The sequence below is a fragment of the Triticum aestivum genome, chromosome 7D (genome assembly GCF_018294505.1).
Source record: "Triticum aestivum cultivar Chinese Spring chromosome 7D, IWGSC CS RefSeq v2.1, whole genome shotgun sequence".
NCBI classification, from domain to species: Eukaryota; Viridiplantae; Streptophyta; class Magnoliopsida; order Poales; family Poaceae; genus Triticum; species Triticum aestivum.
In genome coordinates this window covers 640,101,873-640,115,403 of record NC_057814.1, presented here as the reverse complement: position 1 = coordinate 640,115,403, position 13,531 = coordinate 640,101,873, and the positions used below count along the sequence as shown (strand labels likewise).

General features: G+C 41.3%; 1 protein-coding gene across 1 annotated transcript; it reads right to left on the bottom strand.

The window, feature by feature from the left end:
* Nucleotides 1-12,381: 12,381 nt before the first annotated feature.
* Nucleotides 12,382-13,281, bottom strand: LOC123163895 (cell wall protein DAN4-like). Its single transcript, XM_044581305.1, has one exon. The coding sequence runs from the start codon at nucleotides 13,211-13,213 to the stop codon at nucleotides 12,554-12,556; it is 660 nt and encodes a 219-aa protein (XP_044437240.1). The 5' UTR covers nucleotides 13,214-13,281; the 3' UTR covers nucleotides 12,382-12,553.
* Nucleotides 13,282-13,531: the final 250 nt, after the last annotated feature.

Here is a 13,531-nt window from a genome sequence, read left to right as displayed (position 1 = left end):
ACACTCTATCCCTTATGAGCACCTCCAAGAAATTGAACCAACAGGTCGCGAGATTGACGAAGTCACGACTTGTGCATCGCTACCGATGGGCTCATCGCTTACAGCAAAATAATAAGTCATTAAACCATGAAATATATCCGGAAAAGTGCAAACACCCTTCTCAAGTCAAGGACTTGAACCCGGTTGGATAGCTTCCACCACAAGGAACATAACAAACTGTGCTATGCTCAATTCACCGAAGAGATAATGGTTTGCAATGTATTAACCCTATATGTATCTCTTTTCTGACTCTTTCTTTTTATTCAACTTCCCGACAATAACCTCCCACACGACTCATAACAGAAAACAAGGAAAAAAAGACTTAACTTGGCCGCAACGTGAACCAGCACGTTTCTGGCCTACAGACAAACTAGCTACGGATTCTACAGGAGTGATCGGATCAAATCAAGCTTACAAATTAACTTATTGTAACTCAAACTGACCTACTCGACAGAAACACACTTAAAGTTCATCTTGGCCAGTGGACGTCGATCACCGCATGTCTGTTGTCACCTTTTTCGAGGCTAATTCTTCTTAGATGGCGTCGTCTGTTTCATCTGCTTCTTCTGAGGCAGGAGCGACGTCCTCCTAGAGGTCACTGTCTTTGTCAACTGTGTGTTGCTTGACGATGCCTTCGCCTTCTTTGGGGGAACCATTGCAGCTTGCTCACCCATGACAAGATCTGCTTCTCTTCTAATAATCCTTCTTCTCCAGTGAGGTAGCTGAGGTGAGGTGGATATAGTGTTTACTTTGCTCTGGTTGAGTTGAGGAAGCCTACGGTAATGCCTCCATATATATAGGAGGGGGAAGGTCTTTGAGAAAGCGCTCCAGCCGGACGACGCACTTCCACCGTGCGTGAGAATGGTTTGGTGGCGTTAATGTTGCCAGTGCCAGTCAGTGTCTTTTGTTTTGTTTTGGGAGTAGATATTTACTAGTACTGCCTCTGTTCCTAAATATAGGTCTTTCTAGAGATCTCAACAAGTGACTACATACGGAGCAAAATGAGTGAATCTACAATCTAAAATACGTCTATATACATCCGTATGTGGTAGTTCATTTTGAAATCTCTAAAAAGACTTATATTTAGAAATGGAGGGAGTATATTCAATGCATTGTTCTTCATGGATGGGTATGCAGTTGGGTCAATGGTTGTGGTCGCTGCCGCGTTGGTCTTCGTTTCTTCTCCTCCGGCTCCTTATATTACAACTACATCAGAATAAGTGTTGGTGGTTCAGTTTTGGTAGCACACGCCATACACACACACACTGCTTGTTAGTTGTTAGTCATATATATTCATGTGCTGTACGTCCTTCATCATTGATGTAGTAAGTGCACACGATGTTGCCATTGTATGAGATGTTTTGATAGAGCTTAAGTTTAGATTAGTTAAACCGATTGTTATCATGTGCGACAAATCCTGTATATATGTTTGTAACGTTGTATATTAGTTTCCGCAACAAAAACTTTGTATACTAGTTAGGGGTCGAGTTGAGAAACGGGAGAGAAGAGTTATTTACCCAGGTTCAGACCTTGCAAGGGAGAAGTTCTCTCTGTTCTATTCAACGGAATTCTTCAGTTATTATGGCTTGTTGACTATTTGGTTTCTGGGTGTTTGCCTAAATTCATAACTTTTGATGGCGGGCCAAAAATATGTCAATTTTCTCCCCTCAAAATGGTTGGGCCCATACCGACGATGCGAGAGGTGGTACCATGTGCCACCATATGTCAAGTGTTTGGAATAAATGCATCGCATTACACATTAGTTGTATAGATGTCCATCATACATTTAAAACATTAAGATGATTTTGAAAAATGCCTCCTTCTGAAACCCTAACTGCCACGGCTCAATTATGCAGGGATTCTGGAAAGAATACTAACTACCTACTACGAAGTAGCCATACCAACTAACTATTGATCATACTAATCTATCTATATATACCTAGTGTTGATTCAGTCGGAAAGCACAAGGCGTGCCGCGCCACTAAAGCGGTCAAACATTAGTCAAATTATATTTCATCAGCTGGCAAGTAGCATTTTTTTAATTTTTTGCTAACTTTCTAGAGATTTTTTTTCTTTCAAAGTTCTTTAGTGAATTTTATCAATATGCTTGAACTCTTTTAAAATCCATGAAACTTTTTTCTCAAAACCATTGAAATTGTTTCATGATTTTGAAAAAAATCTTATTGGTTTTGAAAAATTCATGGTTTTTGATAAAAAAAAGTTCACGCAATTGCTCTGTTTTTCTATCGAGTTCGTGAACATTCTTCCCAATTTCATGAAAAATTTCAAATCCATGATCTTTTTCAAACTCGTGAACAGTTTTCAAATTGACAACTTTTATCAAATAAGTAATAAAATTTCAATTTTATGGACTTTTGGAAAATCTGCGAAATTTGTAAAAATCATTTTTTTCTCAATTTATTGAACTCTTTTCAATTTCACAAACTTTTTTGAATTCATTAAATATTATGAATACATGAACCTTTTTAGAATGGGCGAACTTTTTTCTAAAATCTGTGTTATTTAAAATGTTGAACAGATTTTTTTTTAAACCAGTTTTTTCCTAAAAATTTGAAAAAATTTGAAAATCTAAGCGATAAAGCAAAGCATACAATATGTTGTGTAATAAATAGCATGACTACAGTTGTTCTTAACCAATTCCTGACGCAATCAGTTGCTATCGCTAAGTAGCTCTAGTGGTTGGCCAAACATGTACGTGAGTGTAACGGCTCAAGTACAATTCCTGGAGGAGGGCCATCTTTTTCGGGATTCTTTTTCACGCTATTAAATGCAATAAGGGCGTGTTTGGTTCTAGTTTGGAACAGTAGTCGCATTGCATAGCCTTCTCAACCCAGCCTGGTTGAGGAAAAACAGGCCCTAATATGCCATATGCAACTTGTTTGGTTGCCTGCATCTCTAGTCCCTGCATTAGGTAATACGCAAGTGCACCAACGCCACGACACAACAATGGTGACGAACTGGGCGAAGATGATGAAGTTCTTCAGCTTTAGGCCGAACTGACAATCCACCTTAGCAGCTTCCACTTTGACAGCTCCAACCTTGGCACTGTCGACACTGCTGCCTCCGTGCTTTCGCAACCAGGCGGAGTAAGCTTGTTCTACTGCCTGACTAGTCTTGAACCCTCTATAGTTGTTGTTGCTATACGATGCCACTTGTGCATTGGCTTCTTCCCATGAACTACAAACCCCTGGAACCTCACCGATGAACATGGCATACCACTTGCCCTAGCAATGCACAAGAGCAAGAGTTGAAGCAGCAAATCAATGGAGCACAAGTAGCAAGCAAAGTAGCACACAAACAACAATGGAGCAAAAGAGAAGTAAAGCATGCATGATCATACGGCATAGCAAGTTCAACCTAGCACTACCTTGGTGTTAACCTACCACCACATCCAAAAGAGGGTGTCGTCCTACCACCGCAAGTTCACCATTAGCGTGAGGGGTTAGTATATACCACCTCATCAAAATATACAGACCATCAAATAGTTTTTGAGCCCTAGCTACACGAAATGTACGTCGTCATTGTCATCGTCGTCGTCGTCGCCATCGCCAAAATGTGAGCCCTAGCTACACAAATAGTTGTAGAATATTCTACCAAGATATTTAGGTATTTGGATGCCACTACATTTTTTTAATATTAGATTATGTGTCACAACTGAATTTGTGGTGGATATGGTCAGTTATATTTCCTTATATTTAGGGGGAAAATTATATATTTGATTGTTCGATCCCTCCAAATCTTGGTACAATATTCTACCTAGAAATATTATAATAAATATCATAATATAGTTAGCGCGACAACTTAATTTATTAAAGAATGTGGTGTTTTGAATTCCCTAAGAGTTAGGGAAAGATTTTTTTTCAAATGTCTCAAGATAAAATAATCATCGAATAATGTCTTCACTCTATAGTTTAACACAAAAGGAGCATTTGTAATGATAAATCATTGACATTCTTTATATTTTTGAGAACCACTATGTTCACATATTGGATAGTGCTTATCATTATCTTAGAAATAGTTATTGCCTGCTATTTTGAGAAACAAAAAAAATTAAATTATATACTTACAAGATATATTAATAAGAAAAATAACATATAATTGTGGTAAAATAACTAAGTTACTAAAAGTAAAAAATAATAATATAAATAATGCATATGTATATATTTCCAACATCAGACGTGTGTTTCATGAAGGCATTCTGCAACAGTCTACAGTAGTGTCGGTAGACGTTATTATATATCGGCTACTAACTTGCAAGTTCACACACCGAGCTTACAAGATTATAACTAGTTCATTCCTAATCCAACTCTATACAGGCAGGGGTAATGCTACAATGTAACCATGCGGCCCGGACAAGCTGATGGATGATCACTGTGCCTTCTTCACCATTCCGACTAGGGGCCGACCATCAAGTCCCACATCATATTTGACACCTGCCAAAAACACCTCGACTTCAAAACCACAAACCATCCATCGATCAGATGCAGAGGCCGGGGGTATTCCTCCTTTTCTAAAAAAAATAGACAGTGAGCACTGTATCAATACCTATGGCTTCCTTATTTCAATAGAATATAGGACATCCTTGACTGATGCGAAGACCTTCGGGGACTGCTTGCGGAGCTCCAATATCCTCCTTGCTCTCCTCTTTCTGATTTCCTGCACATTCACAGCTGATAAGAAGAAGAAAAATGCATCACTTGAGATCCAGAGCTAGAACGAACCTTCATGGTCTGTAGTTCCTCCCTGCAATGCACATAGATACATGTAGTATTAGATAAGCATAAACAGTTCCCAAATACTCCCTCCGTTTCTAAATACAAGTCCTTTTAAAGATTTCACTATGGACTACATAAGAAGCAAAATGACTGAATCTACACTCCAAAGTATGTCTACATACATCCGTATATATGTAGTTCATAGTGGAATGTCTAAAAAAGACTTATATTTACGAACGGAGGGATTTATATATGTAGATCACGGAGCCGTCAAATGACATTGTAGTTGCACCCCCCCCCCCCCCCCCTCTTTTATATGGCATCTGCTGCCAATTCATCATTCATCATGTATAATTGTATATCGCAATATATACGGAGTAAAATACATGTTAACTTGGTTAACCGGCTTGTCCGCTTTATTTGGTTTGGTCATTGTATTATTCAGTAAAGTGCAAAAATGCGGCCACTAGTTTATTTTCCTGTACATATAGTATCTATCTTGAGTCGACGTGGCTGCAGGGCCCACCTGCCAGCCAGCTGTCGAAACCATTGTCCATCTTTGTTGTGCCCATTGTTCGTTTGCTCTTTCCGAGACTATGTTCATTGCCTCTATTATGCCTGATGCTGAAGAAGAAAACTTTGAAGAATCATCATGGTTGTAACTATCCATGGAAAGACTTTTCCTACACAGTAGAAACAAAACGTCTTGTGTTTGCTAGTTAAAAACTCTGCTCTGCGGATGCAACGCCCATTCAGAAAATGTCGGAAGTTCTAATTTTGCTAAACTTAATGTGATGATGGCATCAGAAAACTGCTGGCATTTCCATTTTCTAGTACAACAGTGGTTCTGTATTGGGTTCAGTTCAGTTCAGAGTGTGTCAAACAGAACAAAATCCAACCCTGCATTGACAGCAATGTGCATGCAGAGTCGCAGAATCTGCACCGCAGCGGTAACAAAGTTGAGCAACCGGCCGTACATACAAGTCAGATCCATCAAACTATCCACAAAGGTTAATCAACAACACCAAACATGCCAAGTTATCATCTAACCCAATCCCGAATTTTGAACTAGCACTGCAAATCAGGTAGTACTAAACCCAAGCCTGTCGAGTTTGGGTGCTACAACGAATGATGCTGTACTCTGAAACAATGGACTTCATCGAAGTCCGAGGTTATATGTTATGCTTGTTCTTGAATGACTTCCTGGACCTCCATCATTGTCAGCTTCTTTCTGCGACCGGAGACTGGAGTGGCTGAGCTTCGCTGAGATAGTAGCCGACCTCTTTGTGTGGCTGTCACTTCTTTTGGACTTGTAATCTGTGCTTATGGGTTTTTTCCCTGAGGTAGATGTTCAGACCAATTTCTTAAAAAAATGTGGATGTTCCGACATCGGGGCATTAGCAGCTGGTTTTCCATAAGCGCTCAGACTCGCTTCACTCTTTGCCCCCGTCCCCTGCTATGCTTGTAAGAACATGCTATTTTTGTGTGAATGGAAAGGGGGTAATCCAGTTCGAGATGGTCACAACTGTCAAGGTTAACCATTTTCTTTATAGAGGAGACAGACTGAATGGTTGTTTCTGCCATACTCGCCCACAAAATATTTTGTTTAAGGGCCTTTTTTGGTTCACATGATTCAATAAACACAGGAACAAGAAGAAAAACACAAGAACTTACTAGATTGAGCCAAAAAATCCTATGGAATGGTACTGTAAGAAAGCACACAAATTCAGAGAATAAAAACTAATACAAATCTGTTGGACACTAGTCACATCATACAACTACGCACAAGCCAATCTAGCGCACTACAAGCACATATACGTGCAGATTATTGGTGAAAGAAAACAAAGAGCTGCAGCTTATATAGTGTGAAGCATATAAGTGTCATAAATACAGCCAGGTACACTTCATTTTGTTCACAACAATCCGCTGCATGGTGTCGATGCAATTGAAGAATGCAAACCGCCAGATCTTGCAGAAGAACAATGCTCCAAACCATACCCAGAAACCGAAGACAGTTCCAGCAATCACCGAGTAGTACGACCACACCGTTTCATGTTCATGGTCGCCATCAACTGGTGTTGTACTACTCGAATTGTTTGTGGATGGAATGCTCAATGGAGGGCCACAAAGTCCAAGGTTATTTCCGTAGATCAATGGGTCCGCAAGTGTTTGGAGCTGACTGCTTGTAGGTATCTCTCCAGACAGAGGTTGTTGGAGAGGTTGAGAGTGGTGGGGGACGTCAGGTTTGAGACACTAGGAGGAATAGGACCGGATAGTTTGTTCGAAGAGAGGTCAAGGGATTCTAATAAATTTAGATTGCCAATATCCATGGGGATACTACCAGACAGATTATTTCTTGAAATATTTAGTAACTGCATGCCCCTGAGACTTGTCAGCTCTGAAGGGATTTCACCGGATAGAGAATTACCAGAGAGATCAATACCAGTCACAAATGCATGTCTTCCCTCAAAAGCGTACTACCGCCCCTTCCAAATTATGTCCATGCTGCCATTGTAAAAATAAAAATATCTATAGGTGGTAAGTACTATGACATTTGTTACAACTGGTTGCATCACAAAAGTCTGTCTCATCAAGGAGAAGTTGACCAAACTTTCTGGTATGGAACCTATAAAATTACGGTCTGTCTAGGTCTCAGTCGACTGCTCAGTCGGCTGACATCATCACATGTAGATAAGGCCTAGTAACTAGCTCCCTTTCTCATAGGTTGAATCCAGCTTAGCACCTGGGCTTATTTTCTTTTTCCCTTATTTGTTTGTTTGTTACTTTTGGGTTGGGCTGATCACTTTGTTTGTTGTGATTCGGCTGGGTCATGAAGTTTTTATTTGTGGGCCCGGACTACATAGAAAAAGACAAAAAAAAACCTGTTTCCTACTCTGCTTTATGAACTATATATACTTTTTGACTGGTGGTGATGAACAGACGCTGTCAAGCAAACAAACAAAAAATGTGAGGCTCTTAACAAAAAATAAGTGCTCTACTTCAAAACCAGTTTAAAGTTGTTTCACAAAAGAGCAAAAAGCATATCCACCAGTGATGAAAAATTTCATATACAAAAAAACATGCATAAATTAACTCTGTTTTACAGAAAAAGCAGCAGTTTCATCATCTCTGTTTTCAAGTATTCATATACAAAAAACATAAAAAAAAAACACCTCACTAAAACCAACCTGAGTGAAATCAAACACAGCCTTGTTCAACTGTATGCATCAGTTAACTCAAAACATTGAAAAAATAGCAGCAGTGGCATCCTCATGCCACCAAAAACATACATACAACAGGGAATGGGTCGGGGCACCATATATGTTTCAAAAGCTGGCATTAGCAATTCCGTAGCTACATCATATGTACGTGGACGCATAAACTAACAGGTGCAGATCACTTGCACGGTAGTACTACAGGAGGACTGACTACTTACAAGCATGTTGCTTAAGATATCCACTGAGAGTGAACTTGGATACTTGTAAATTCACAAACACAGAATGTCTACTGATAGTGAATCGAATTAGACTGACGCTCTCATCAAGCACAGAAAATTCAGATGTACTCCTACCAAAAAAAAAATGTGCAGATTCCAAACAAACTTAAGATCAAAATATTGAATGAGAATGGGTCCCGGGTGCAGATTCCATCCAGCTTACCTAATCAGCAGGGCGCAAGGAGTCTGGAGGGGCGACGGGATCGCCGAGCATCTCGTTGCAGGCGTCGCCGAGCATCTCGTTGCAGGCTTCGCCGAGCATCTCGTCGCCGGTGAATTCCGTCACGGAAACCTTCGATGTGCCCGCCCCCGTGATGCAGCTTCCTTCCTCTCCCATTTCCTCTCTCTGTCTATGCTCGTCTCTCAATTCAAACAGTGTCGTTGGGTGGCCTCGAGAAAGATGTTGAGCCTGGGTCCACATCCCAAAGACAAGGAAAATAAAAAAACAGCATCACACCGTCTATAGTCACTCCCTTCCTTCACAACAACATTAAAAATGTGTCCAAGGATCTGGACAAGTAACTCTTCTCTCCTTTAATATGCTTCTTCTATTTTGAGAAAATGATCTCCTGTCAGAATCAGATACAAAACAACAAATTAATTTTCTTCTTAATCCTTGGGAAAACAAAAAAAATGCAAAAATAAATAAGGAAAAAATTGTAGTCCCTCCGTAAACTAATATAAAAGCGTTTAGATTACTACTTTAGTGATCTAAATGTTCTTATATTAGTTTATGGAGGGAGTATATGATTTTAAAAAAAAGATAAAACTCAAACTAGTTGTGAGGTCGGGTGCTTGATTTGTGTTTGCGGGCATGGCAGAAAACGGGGGTGTTATGGTGCTCGTGTGACACATAGCGAGGATAGAGGATTTACGGAGAAGGTGCCCCCTTCCGACCAGGCAAAAAAGTCTAGTTGCAAATTTTTTTGTAAAAAGACATGTAGTTATAGTCTGGGGGACAGCGCTTGGAATTGCATGCACGCTTCTGCTGTTGTATCCTGTATATATATAGATCGAGGTGATGTCCGCATACATGCATATCTCAATCGTATATGGTCGATCATGTATACATGGCATGTATATAAGGTATGTACGATTTGAGTGTTTAGGACAGCAACTAGGTGTGTCTTGACGCCATGAGCAGGGCGCTGATTGCGGCTGGGTGTCTTCTCGCGTAGCTTCTTTGATGGTGCTACGTCGGCTCTGTGGGGCTTTGTACTCCATTTTTCTTTTCTTTTCGGGCATAATTGTGAAGTTCCCTAGCAGGCCCTTTATTTTTATGTTTGACCCGTGAACTTGTTGTGTAGACGTGATGGTTTGCCTTCATATATAAAGCTGGGTGAAAGCCTATTTTGAGACTTGGTGACCCCGCCTAACAACTTGTGTGACGATAAGTAGGACACGATACTCGATTTGCCTATCTTAGGACTTGTTGAATGCAAGGTGCTTAGGGGAGGTTCTTAGAGAAATAAACCAACTTTTCTTCATGCATCAATGCTTATTTGTAGAGGGTAGATATTTAATTAGGCACCCTTCTTATAGAGATAACCGATGGTGCTTAAACAAGAAACTTAAAGGTTTTTCTTTAATCAGTGGACGTTCACATACATTAATGTACACTCCCCTATGAATGCACACACGCACACTATCCCTTATGAGCATCTCTGAGAAACTGAATCAACGGGTCGTGAGATTGACGAAGTCACACCATGTGCATCGCTATCGATGGGCTCATCGCTTACACCCAAAGAATAAGTCATTATACCCTGAAATATATCTGGAGAAGTGCAAACACCCTTCTCAAGTCAAGGACTTGAACCCGGTTGCTTCCACCACAAGGAACATAACAAACTGTGCTACGCTCAATTCACCAAAGAAATAATGGTTTGCGATGTATTAACCCTATATGTGTCTCTTTTCCGACTCTTTATTTTTATTCAACTTCCAGATGATAACCTCCCACATGACTCATAACACAAAACAAGGAAAAAAAAGGACTTGACTTGGCCGCAACGTGAACCAGCACGGTTCTGGCCTACATATAAACTAGCTACAGATTCTACAGGAGTGATCGGATCGAATCAAATTTACAAATTAACTTACTGTAACGCAAACTGATCTACTCGACATAAACACACATAACTTCATCCTGGCCAGAGGACGTCGATCACCGCGCGGCTGTTGTCACCTTTTTCGAGGCTAATTCTTCTTAGACGGTGTCGTCTGTTTCATCTGCTTCTTCTGAGGCAGGAGCGACTTCCTACTAGAGGCTGCTGTCTTGGTCAACTGCGTATTGCTTGACGATGCCTTCGCCTTCTTTGGGGGAACCTTTGCAGCTTGCTCGCCCATGACAAGATCTGCTTCTCTTCCAATAATTCTTCTTCTACGGTGAGGTAGCTGAGGTGAGGTGGATAGTGTTTACTTTGCTCCGGTTGGGTTGAGGAAGCCTGCGGTAATGGCTCCATATATATAGGAGGGGGAAGGTCTTTGAGAAAGCGCTCCGACCGGACGACGCGCTTCCACCGTGCGTGAGAATGGTTTGGTGGCGTTAATGTTGCCAGTGCCGGTCAGTCTCTTTTGTTTTGTTTTGGGAGTAGATATTTACTATATTCAATGCATTGTTCTTCATGGATGGGTATGCGGTTGGGTCAATGGTTGTGGTCGCTGCCGCGTTGGTCTTCGTTTCTCCTCCTGCTCCTTATATTACTACTAACATGAGAATACGTGTTGGTGGTGCAGTTTTGGTAGCACACGCCATACACTCACACTGCTTGTTAGTTGTTAGTCATATATATGCATGTACTGTACGTCAATCATCATTGATGTAGTAAGTACATACGATGTTGCCATTGCAGGACATGTTTTGGTAGAGCTTGAGTTTAGATTAGCTAAACCGATTGTTATGAATTTATCATGTGCTACAAATCTTGTATATATGTTTGTAACTTTGTATATTAGTTAGGTGTCGAGTTGAGAAACGGGAGACAAGAGAGTTATTTCTCGATGTTCAGACCTAGTGAGGGAGAAGTTTTCTCTATTCTTTTCAACGGAATTCTTCAGTTATTATGGCTTGCTCACTATTTGGTTTTTGGGTGTTTGCCTAAATTCGAAACTTTTGATGGCGGGCAAAAAATATGTCAACCTTTTCCCCTCAACATGGTTGGACCAATACTGAGGTGCGGGAGACAAGAGGTGGTACCATATGCCAGCGTATGTCAAGTGTTTGAAACAAATGCATCACATTACATATTAGACGTATAGATGTTCATCATACATTTAAAATATTAAGATGCTTTTGAAAAATCTCTCCTTCTGAAATCCTAACTGCCATGACTCAATTATGCAGGGATTCTTGAAAGCATACTAACTACCTACTACAAAGTAGCCATACGAACTAACTATTGATCATACTAATCTATCCATATATACCTAGTGTTGATTCAGTCGGAAAGCATGAGGCATGCCGCGCCACTAAAGCCATCAAACATTAGTCAAATTATATTTCATCAGCTGGCCAGTAGGCAAAGATCATGTCAAGGTTCAAAAATGAATAGGAGTCGGCCGGCCTTCACATCGCACGCACAAGCTGCCTAGCTTGGCCGACCTTCTCTTCTTTATTTAATTTACTCCTCCTGCTACCACTGCATCTCGTTAACCACTAATATTTGAGCAAGTTAAGTAAGTTAATACCACTGCATAAGAACACCGCTCAACCCCTCTCTAGAGTCTTGCCGCTGCTCAATTGCTACCTCCCTACCTTGAGCCGTTCCACTTATTTTCCATGGGGGTAATGCTAGCTGTAATTGGTTGCTGATATGGCAGTAAGACAACTCTGAACTCCACCACTGGACTTCTCCAGTCTTAGATCGCTTCTAACGAATTTCGCAAGAAACTGGGACGAACACACACAAGCCAGATGTAGTTCATTAATCATGTATACTTCTTTTCTGATTCATTTCTTTTATTTGTTCATCCGACAACATGACTCGATAACACCAGGAAAAACATAAATAGCCGCAACATGAACTGGCACACTTAAAAAAAATTGTTGGAAAAACTTCCATTCTATTCATCAATATCATTATAGTACAAAGTACAACACAGGTAATATAAATTCCATCCAAGTCCATAGACCATCTATTCATCAATTGGAACACACTGGCTTACATGTCACGGGCTCGAACCAATCGAGTTTATAAATGTATTAACTTACTGTAATATAACTGAACTCGTCTCAACACACTTAACTTCATCGAAGATGGACGCCGTAGATGGATGGAGATCATCGGCGTGTGCTAGAAGCGGTTGGACGTGTGGGAGCGGCACGACTACGACTTGTCGTCGCAGACAAGGGCGGGGCCGTCGTCCTAGCCGTTCTTGAGGTCGATGCACCCGGACGCAACGTCGTTGGCTGGTTTGAGGCCACTGTTGCTCTAGTTGACGTTCGTGAGGTCCCAGACGGAGCAGCTCTTGTTGACATTCTCGAGGTCACAAGAGGAGCCACCGTCGCTGATGCTGTTGACGTTCTTGAGCTCGTGTATGAATTTGCCGTTGTTGACGTTCTTGAGATCGCATGCGGATTTGAGGTTGTCGTTGTTGAGGTCGCATACCGATTCGCCGTTGTTGAAGTTCTTGAGCTCGCACGCGGATTTGCCGTTGCCGGCGTTCTTGAGGTAGCGGGTTGAGCCGACGTTGCTGATATTCTTGAGCCCGCGGGCTGAGCTGCCATTGCTGACGTTCTTGATGCAGTGGAGGAAGCCACCCTTGCTGAAGATCTTGAGGCCACAGGTGTAGCCACCCTTGGTAACGTTGTTGAGGCCACCGGCGGAGCCACTGTTGTTGACGGTCTTGAGGTAGTCGCCGGTGTTGGTGTTCTTGGGGTTGTGGGCGCACCCGCCGGTGACCTCGCCTTCTTCTGACCGAGAAACTTTGCTGGAAACATGACACAATTTTGTTTTGCTTCCTTTTCTTCTTCGAGATCAGGTGAGGTAAGGTGTATGTGGTGGTTGCTTTGCTCCGGTTGGGTTGAGGGAGCCTGCATCGATGGCAATGTATATATATAGGAGCATAATGCGTTGTTGACGTGCTCCACCAGTCAGTCTCTTTTGTTTTGTTGGATATATATATGTAGTACATATGTATATTCACTGCATGCATTAGTTTTTGACGGATGGATGGATGCGGGTGGTCAATGGTCGTGGTCGTCGCCGCGTTGGTCTTTCTTTCTTATATACATATAAGAATTAGCGTTAGGTGGAGG

Excerpts from the sequence above, each read along its gene's own strand:
- LOC123163895 (XM_044581305.1), bottom strand. The coding sequence starts at position 13,213 with ATGTTTCCAGCAAAGTTTCTCGGTCAGAAGAAGGCGAGGTCACCGGCG.